This window comes from Nannospalax galili, unplaced genomic scaffold (assembly GCF_000622305.1).
Source record: "Nannospalax galili isolate Female #2095 unplaced genomic scaffold, S.galili_v1.0 scaffold82, whole genome shotgun sequence".
In the NCBI taxonomy this organism is placed as follows: domain Eukaryota; kingdom Metazoa; phylum Chordata; class Mammalia; order Rodentia; family Spalacidae; genus Nannospalax; species Nannospalax galili.
Genome location: NW_008348862.1, coordinates 649,125 through 659,335, shown reverse-complemented (window position 1 = coordinate 659,335; position 10,211 = coordinate 649,125). Strand labels below are relative to the sequence as shown.

The 10,211-nt window shown below is 44.1% G+C and overlaps 1 protein-coding gene across 1 annotated transcript in view; it reads right to left on the bottom strand.

Annotated features, from left to right (window-relative positions):
* Positions 1-10,211, bottom strand: part of Cd109 (CD109 molecule) — a gene marked incomplete at its 3' end in the record, with an annotated part of 110,288 nt that overhangs the window by 73,609 nt on the left and 26,468 nt on the right. Inside the window, 2 exon segments of the mRNA XM_029569864.1 lie at positions 2,774-2,899; positions 7,821-8,051. Of these exon segments, the coding sequence (XP_029425724.1) occupies positions 2,774-2,899; positions 7,821-8,051 (357 nt within the window).

Sequence of the window (10,211 nt, the reverse complement as noted above, 5' to 3'; positions counted from 1 at the left end):
TCTGACGAGTTTGTATTCATGCTCAGATGCCGAGGAGCTCAGAAGGTGGGCGACTGTGACCAGTGATAGTCATGTATATAGAGATTAGAAATGCATGTGAAAACGTCTCAATGTCAATTGCTTTGGAATGATTCTTCTGTATGAAAAAAAAAAATAAAAAAAATAATGATTAAAAAAAAAAAAAGACTATCTGCATTAGATTGAAACTGATGTTTGGCACTTTTGACATAAAAAATGGCAATTTTTTACACTGAACTTAATGATTTATCATTTTTCTATTTTAAGCTGACTTAACAGATTTGGTTTTGAAACTAAATATGAGTTTACTGTATATTCTAACTTCTACTGATCCCACCCTGCAGGGATTTCTGGTGGTGGGGTCATGAAGTCATGGGGCCAGTTGGGAGCCTAGGCTTTAGCATCAGAGACCTGAGCTCAAGTCTTAATTCTCAGGGCTGATGAGATGGCTTGTTGGGTAAGAGCACTTTCTGAGAAAGCATGAGGATCTGAGTTCAGATCCAAGCACCCATATAAAAAGCTGGGAATGGCCACACACTTGGTTGGTTGGTTGGTTTGTGTAGCAAGGAAACTTTTTTCAATAGCAAAGTGATAGTACAGATCAGACTATGCTATCAATAGTGACCAACAGCCACACACTTGTAACCCCAGCACTATGGGAGACAGAGACAGAAGGATTGCTGGGGGCTTGCTGTCTACCAGCCTCGATCCACCTTCAGTGAGAGACCCTGGCTCAAAGAATAAGGCAGAGAGTGACAGAGCAGAATACACAACATCCTCCTCTGGCTTCCACAGATGCGCACACCCATAGATACACACACACCACACACATATACCACACTCTCTCACACACACACAAATTCATCTACACAGACATATATATACACACACACATATGTATGTGTACATATACATATATAAACACACAAAAATAAAAATGTTACATCTTACACCGGGTGCGGTGGCGCACACCTTTAATCCCAGCACTCGGGAGGCAGAGGCAGGTGGATCTCTGTGAGTTCAAGGCCAGCCTGGTCTACATAGTGAGTTCCAGCACAGCTGGGGCTACAGGGAGACCCTGCCTCAAAAAGACCAAAAAAAAAAACTTACATCTTTTCTCTATCCAACTCTGACCCTTCTGAAAAGTTGTTAAACATCTCCAATCTAGAGCTGGAGAAATGGCTCAGTAGTTAAGAGCATTTGCTGCCCTTGCAGAGGGCCTGGGTTTGGTTTCTAGCAACCACACAGCAATTCACAAACACCTGTAGCTCCAAATCTATGGGACCCAAATGCCCTCTTCTGGCTTCTGTGGACACCTGTCACATACACACATGCAGGCACTCACATGTACACAAACCAAATAAAAATAAATAAATCATTGTTTTTTAAAAAAAAAAAAACTTCTCCAATCTTAGTTTTCCTGATCTAGAGGAAACTGATTTTATTAAATCTGCTTTCAGGACTGTTGCGATAATGCAAACAAAACGTGGGGCAGAGCTGTGGGTCTAGCTTGGTGATAATGTACTCACCTGGATTATATAAGGCTCTGGGTTCAGTCCTCAGAACCAAAAATAAAGCTGATACTTCCTAAAGAGGCAGAGGTTAAACACTGAGTTCTCTTATCTTACCTCAGATCATATGCTGATGGTTGCTCATTGGTTCTGATTGAAGCAGGAGGCCATTTCTCCCACAAGGGAATACTTGGCAATGTTTTTGGCTGTCACAACTTAAGGGAAGAGGAAACTGCTATGGGCACGCATTCATAAAGGCCAGAGATGCTGCTAAATACCATATGATACACAGGTCCAGAAGCTGGGACAGGCCTGAGTGGGAGAGCGCTTGCCTAGCATGTATAAGGTTGAGTCCTCAGCACCACCAAAATAACAAAGCAAAACAATGCCCAGAACTGTGCCCACAATGAAGAATTTGTGTCTAAAATATCAATAGTGAAAGGTCCTAGACTAATGGAATTGTTTAAAGCTCATATTCATAAACACCTTTATATGTCTTATTATAAAGAAAAATGGGAAAGTATTGAATGGATCTTCAAGTATCACGTGGTGAATGCACAGGGTAGAAGCTGAGGCAGACAGAGATGGGAAGACATCTTAATGCTCCTGCCCTATTAGATCACAGAACTGCTCATACTGATAGCAAACACAGGAGGTATGGGGGAGCTCTGGGGAGAAAGGACTAAGGAGCAGAGGTCAGCATGACCACGTAAAGTCCCTGCTTCTTATAACAAGACAAAGCAAGTTAGCCTGATCACTCACCATGAATCATTGTTCTGAAATGTAAAACATGCCAAGTAATAGCTGTGCTCATTACTCAGTTCTAAATTAGTCAATGTGCCGGGCATGGTGGCACACACCTGTAGTTCTAGCACTTGGGAGGCAGAGGCAGGAGGATCTCTGTGAGTTCAAGGCCAGCCTCGTCTACATACTGAGTTCTACGACAGCTGGGGCTACAGGGAGACCCTGTCTCAAAAAGACCAATAAATAAATAAATAAATAAATAAATAAATAAATAAATAGTCAATGCATGCAATTAATTAGCACTGGTAGAAAAGATGGCTGTCTGCTGATACGCTGTAATGACGGCGAATCTATTGGTGAGCACAGCAAAAGAACAAGCCACTTATATTGTCCAGATGTTCACATTCATTTTTCTTCTGTTCATAAAATGACTTTGAAGAATTTCACCATGTGGACATTTTAAATCATTTTTTTCTCCCCCAAAATATATTTATACTTACATTCACTTGAACTTGAATGGACCAGTCACCAAGTATCGGATGAGAGGACAACTGGAAAGTTTTGGAAATGACTCCAAGATCACCTTGTTGAAACAACCACTGTTGGATCAAATTGGACTTCGGATCCTAAAACAAAACAATACCACGCATATTAACTATGAAAGGCTGCCTAAGTGCATATGTATCCTGTCCTTAGGAAAGATGCTTGGCACCGATCCTGGCAAATAATAAGCAACCAGGAAACATCGGTTATAATCATTATAGCAGGCCGCTCAGAGACGTCAGCTGTTTGTCTGCAGAATGCAGTCCACACGCTCATCTCCATTTCTAGATTCACCTTTCTCCCAGCACAGAGATTCATTAGCTATTCACTGCAGCAGTCCACACTGGAGGTCTGCAAGCACTGAAGCAATGTCCTCCCTCCCTCGTCTATTAGTGAAATAAGCTCAGCTTCCTGTTGGCTGCACAGAGTATATTTCTGTGAAAGGCAGTAAAATGTAGTTTTTCTATTTTTATTTTACAAAAAAAAATCGTTTCCAACTGCAGTATGAACTTTGATTTTCTACGAACTCTTGAGAGCAGGGATTGCCTGCTTTTTCTCCTTCCCTATCTTTTGGCCGAACAGTGTGCTGGCCCAGTTACTAGAAGCCAGAAAAGGGCTCTCTCCCTGAGAAGCAATATGAAGCTTCCAGGCAAGCACAATGCTGAGAACTGAGTAGGGAGTAGCATCCAGGAGTCAAAACTTAAAAGCAGTGACCAGAAGCAGGTCAAGAATGAGCAGGTCACTGCCTCCTGGGCAAACTCCTGGGTCAGGCACTGTAGCCAGCCGCTGGCTCTGCTGTGCTTGTGACTGCATGAGCTTTGGCACCAAAGGGCACAGGGAGAAATACAAACAGCTACTAAATCAGTACATGCTGTGTACTGATTAAGGACATGAAAACAATGAAGGACTGGTTTCCTTCTATCAGCTGGACATAGATTTAAGAAATACTAATACCAGTAATTCTCAGTGCTATCATCTAACAGAAAGGAACGTCTAAATTCTGCTGATGAATTATGGTGCTGAGGGTGTCCTTTTCTCCCAGGTGGTGTCATGGCCCTTCAAACAAAAGAACTCTGAATGGATGCCTCTGCTTTAAGAAGCTGCTCTGGGTGTAAGGGAATGACTTGCACCTGGGGAATGAATGAAATAATCTCTCTGGGTTCCCAAGCCTGTCTTCCACTTGGACTGTGACCAGTAAAGAGGACACGTAGATACAACCAAAACAGAAGTGTTAGCAGAGCACATTGGGATCTAAACACACCCGCATACAGCACAAAGGCATAGCCCAGCACTGCCAGGTGTCATGTGTTGAATCTCACCTAAGACATGCCACATACAGTGCCAGTGGTACCCTGTCCCAGCCAGAGCAGCTCCTGACAATCAAATCACCTCTGGGTGTCTCTAGGTCTCTGTCATGCCTCAGCAAGTTACCTGTACCAGACTATCTCAAAACATACATTCCCTGGCTGGAGAATGTATCTGCAACGACTGTTTCTAGAGTGCTGGCTTATACACAGGGTACATGTCTGTTCATATACACAAGGTACGTGTCTGTTCAGCAAACAGGACAAAAGAAGTCAAATCACTCCAGCTTGGTAACCAGTCACCTGGCCAGGGCTGAATTTCTGAGATTGCGAAAGCTGCTGCAGGCCAGAGTGTTGGAGTACAATCACCGGATCTGCCCTCCATGACAGAAACAGCTCACCCACACAAGGTCATCTGTTTATACCCAGAGCAACTTTTTAAAGCAGAAAGTCCAGGGTGGATGCCAGCTGTACCAGCTGACACCACAGAGTCAAAGGGACTCACTTCTGTTCTGTTAGGCCAAACCGACTGTAAAACAGAATTGTCAGGATAGCATGTTTTCCATTGATGAGAACCCTTTAGAGCCCTCCTTGTTTCTGAGGAGGTTAGTTATAGGACAGGCAGGATGAGTAACAGTCAGTGATTCCCATTACAAAAAAAAAAAAAAAAAAAAACACTGAACAGCCTCAGTAGCTGTGTTGGTAGATATCCTAGTGTCAGAATCAGTTCCAGCATTCTTGACAAGCTGGCCCACAGATGCTCTGCTCCTCTTCAACCTGCAGGTGGTGCTGTGCTGGGAACACAGCTGTACCAGTCTGGATCAGTTTCCCTGAATCCAATTTTCATCTGAAAGTTTTGCTCAGAAACTAACTATTCCACACTGAAAAAAAATTTCTTTTTTAGTCCACAGAAATTATACTCTAATCCACCTTGTCCCAAATCGCCATTCTCTGCTGGAGAACAATGATGTGAGCACACACAGCACCATGGCCTCTGCAATGACAGGAGTAAGTCGGCTAAATCTGAGTCTATATCCTGCCTTTACAGTCTAGGAAGAAAGGCGAATATGCTCTTCCCCCATGCCCATTCACCATTTCCAAGCACTGAACTTCAGTCCAAAATTCCCTCTCCTGGGCAAGTCATTGTATGATCCCTCAGTCCATAGTTAACAGAGGAAGATCTTTCTGAGCCCTTCCTAGAAAGCCAAATGTGGCAGGATAGCTCCAAAAGAGCCCAAAGAACCTCCAAATAAAATATTTAAAGCACAAAAATAGAGCAGTGTCAGAGCTATGAAGGCACACAGGTCCACTGTCCAGAATCAGCCAAGGCCTAGAGCAGGCAATCTATCTAGGGCTCCCTTGCCCTTGTGTAAGTAGAAGGAAGGACTGAATCAAAGCAGGTAGAGAAGCTGGGGGTACACCTCAGTGGTGGGGCACTTGCTGGCCTGCTTGAGGACCTGAGTTCAATCGCCAGATGAGTAGTGGGGCGGATAGTCAGTGAAAGGCAAGAAGACACTTGCTGCTAAATCAACTATTTTACACAAATAGTACGTTCTCAGTGCATGTGACTAAATGACAAAGAACGGTGTGGTCAGTTCAGCCTTACTCAGAATCACATGAGATAGAAATGCTATGCACCATGTCAGCCTGCTTTGGGACATCCCATTACATTGAAAATGGCAAAAGTTCAAAGAGCTACAACCTTGGAAATATTAGCTCAGTTCAGGCATATGTATTGAACACCATGCAGTCAATATATTTGCCACAAATGTTATCTTGGCTTAAAGTGCAAAGCACATCAGGATTTTTTTTTTAATTTGTTTGGCTAATCTGGTTATTTTAACTTACAACAACAAAGAAACTATAAATAATAGAAGGATATTGAACTAAGAAGCCTGAATTTACCTTCTGTGCTGTCATTTATTAGAACATTTAAGGTAGCCAATGTCCCAGGACTGAGGGTCTCCCCAGAACTGGGTACTCAGTTTTAAAATCAGAAGCATCTCAGGCAAACTGGAACGGACTGGTCACCCTATTATCATGTGATTATCAAATGTCTAGTTTTCTTCTCAGCTTAAAGGTAGAAAACCAAGCCAGGCGTGGTGGCACACACCTTTAATCCCAGCACTTGGGAGGCAGAGGCAGGCTGATCTCTGTAAGTTCAAGGCCAGCCTGGTCTACATAGTGAGTTCCACGACAGCTGGGGCTATAGGGAGACCCTGTCTCAAAAAGACCAAAAAAAAAAAAAAGATGTAGAAAACCAAGCCGGCTGGCTCTCACTGTCTTCGACTTGATTCTCACAGGAAAACAGTCAGCTCACCATGCCGCCAACACACCACTGGAGTACTCAAGCAGAAGAGACCGCCTGCCCAGAGGGACTATGACAGTAAGAATGAGCAGTGAGCATGTACTGCACACAGGGCACAGTTCGCAGTGCACTTGAATTCTCTCACCTAATCCTCACCAAAATTATTACACAAACAACACTACAGAAACTATGGCTTACAGGGCTTAATTTTCTCAAGGTCACAAAGCTAGAGTCTGTGGTCAGGCTGCTCCTTTTAAGGTCAGACCATATCACACCTCTCCTCAGAATTCTCCAGTAAATTCTCAACAAGACCCCGTATGAGGGGTTGGAGAGATGGCTCAGCAATTAAAAGCACTGACTGCTCTTGCAGAGGACCCAGGTTTGACTCCCACATGATGGCTAACAGCCATCCATAACTCGAGTTCCAGGGGATCCAATGCCCTTTTCTAGCCTCTGTGGGCATTACGCACCTGGTGCACTTACATACAAGTAGGCAAAACACTGATATGTGTAAAATAAAAAATAATAAATCAAAAAAAATTTTGAAGATCCTATATGAGTCCAACCCCTCCATCCTGTAGCAGCACCAACCTCATCTCCTAATGTTTGTCCAGTGGCTAAAACTTGTTTCTTTAGTGTCTCAGGCCTTTCCATGTGCTGACCCCTCTGTGTTCACTCATTCCATATTCCCTGTAGATCTGTGCTCACGTTGATCTTCCCTGGCAATGCTATATAAAGTGTCAAACATAAACTCTCACTTCCTCTGCCTGTGTCTGCTTCTCTTCATCCCCATCACTCTTTGTCACAGATACATGTAAATACACATGAATATCTGTCCTTTTATGTAGATGTGTAGGTGTGTGCTCGTTATCCACCATCTCCTGGGTACCCACTGAAAAATAAACTCAGCATGAGCAGAGACTTAATGTGTTCTGTTCAGTACCTTATACCAGCGCCAATTACAGAAATTCAGTAACTGATAAATAGATGAGTGATAAAGTCAGGGTTAAAATCTGAATGGACTGGGCCAGGTATGGTGTCACATGCCTTTAATCCCAGTACTCAGGAGGCAGAGACAGGCAGATCTCTGTGAGTTCAAGGCCAGCCTGGACTACATAGTGAGTTCCAGGCCACCTGGGGTTACAGGAGACCCTGTCTCAAAAAGACCAAAAAAAAAAAAAACAAAAAAAAAAAACAAAAAAAAACCACCTAAATGGACTGACTCTGGAGCCTGAGCTCCTGGCCAGACTCTACCACCTCCCTTGCAAGAGAGGGAACTTTTTCTGAGGTGAAATTCTAAGAAAATACTGTGTTAATACCACAAGCAGAACTTCCAATAGAACTTTAGTGAGATGACCCGAATTCCTTGCTTCATCTCTGCCCCCAACTTACCTTAATGAGAATGTTCACCGGTGTTTTGTAAGGCTTGAAATCCGACAGGAGCGTAAGAACACGAAACTTCACTTCTTGCTTTGGCTTATAGAGAGCCTTATCCGTCTGAATGAAGACAGACATTCTCTTGATCTCAAAAGATAAGCGTGTGCTATTGGAGAATAAGATCATATCCTGGGTACGTCCAGTTACGTGTAGTTCATAATTCTCATCCTCACTGTTCAGAGGTAGCTAGGGGGAAAAAGATCAGACACATCAAAGTCTCACTGTTTGACTTAAAAAAGAACTTTTAATTCCAAGTTAGAATAGAAAATGTTCAACACATAGTCTTACCAAAAGGAACTGCAGTGTTGGAAAATTTATCCTTCATGGACTAAACAATTTGTTTTCCCTCCTTTAAAACCCTGTGGTTTGTTCTTCAATTAGATGACAGGGTTTCTGGAAGGAGAGCACACCCTCAAGCTGCCTCTCATCCACACTCACTGTCACCTTCCTGTTTCCTATTTCAAGTGCAAATTCATTCTCACAGCTACTGAGGCTCAGATAGTCAAGATCCCTCAAAACCCTTCCAAGACGCCTTCTCTACTCAGGCAATCAGGCTCTGAAAGGCAGTCTTGGACAAGATCTGTTTTCTTGCTGTGCTCTCTCCAGCCTGCCTCTGTAGTACACTCTTTTCCTGTACCCTGTTCATCTTGGTAAACATGATGCTGCTGCTATTTTGACTACTATTAATAACAACAGAAATCCTACCTTCTGCCACTACCAAACCATAAGCCACACTGAGCAGTTTCTACTCACTACATCACTTGACCTCAAAGTAATCCCTCATCACAATAACTCATCCACCCCTCAGGTGGATTCTCCTGCTAAACCTATTTCATAAACAAAGAAACTCAGTTTAGAAGAGTTTTTAATTAGATTCTCTTACAATATAAGCAGAAAAAAACATATGTCCAGGTGAAATGGGGAACACTTTTGGGGCCTTAGTGTTCTTTGGATTGCAGACCAGGGAAGACCGGGCCTAAACTCGGTTGTTTTTCAAGCAAAGAGCACAAAAACCAGCACGACATGTGGCTGCTCCATTGGGGAAACAGGAAGCCAGGAAGGCCACGACCCCAAAGAGTGCACCCGCTGCGGGAAGGCACTGCACTGGGCAGAGTGAGTCGGGGTCAGAAGGACTGCAGGTAGAGAGATCCAGCTGAGGAATTTCAAAATGAACAGACTCAAGCCTAGGTACTATGACTGCAGCCTCAAATACCGGAAGGCAGCTGCAGCCCAACGGGAACCTCCGTGCACCCCAAAACCCTACCCTCCGGGGCTTCATTACACGTAGCGGGAGGACCAGCACCTTGCCATGCAAGACTATATCAAGATGGACCCCAACCCTGACGGCAAAGCTCTCAAGGCCCCGGCCTCCAGATGACCTGGAGGAGGAGCAAGTTGAAATTTGGTTCAGCATTCACAATGAGAAGTATGAGCAGCTGAGAATCCAAGGGCACAGCCACACCCGGATCGCCCTCGTGTTCTACCAATGCCACAACACCCACTGCTGCAAATCTAAAGGCTGCCCGATCAACCATAAGCACAGTTGTGAAATCTGTAACCTGGAACAGTGAAAAAAATGGGGCGACCGCGATGGAGAGCTGGAGTCCTCCCAGCTCCCGACGACCGAGAAGTCCTTCCAGAGATTGTCGGTCTCTGTCTGCTTCCACACCTGAGGACCAAGATGGAGAGGGGTACCAAGGTGAAGATGAGGACGGAGATGGAGATGAGGACGGAGATGGAGATGAAGACCAAGACGGAGAGGAGTACCAAGGTGAAGATGAGGAGGACGGAGATGGAGATGAGGACCAAGATGAAGACCCAGACGAAGACAAGGGCGGAGATGGAGTTGAAGACCAAGCTGGAGATCAAGATGAAGATGGCATGGAGACAGCAGAGCAGGCCAGGAACCCAGGGTTCTGAATCTACGGAGCTCTTCCCTTAGACCCTTTGGGAATGAATCCTTGCCCAACCCCCTTTTTTTTCTGGGAGGACACCTAAGTAAGCCCAGGGTAGCCATCAAATTTAATATGTAGCAGAGCATGACCTTGAAGTCTTCAGATCCCCTGGAGAGCTGGGATTATTGGCATCGCCTACTGCCTGTCCATATGTTTTTGCTTATTTTTGTTTTTTGTTTGTTTGTTTGTTTGTTTGTTTGTTTGTTTGTTTTCTGAAACAGGGTCTCACCCTGTAGCTCAGGCTGACCTGGAACTTGGTGTGTACCTTCTATCTCTGTGTGAATGGTGCTAGTGGTGAGAGTTCTTTACAACTCATTTTGTGCCTATAGCATGTGGTTTGGTTTCGGGTGGGGTTTTTAATTATTTTTTTTTTTTTGGTTTGGGGGGGTTT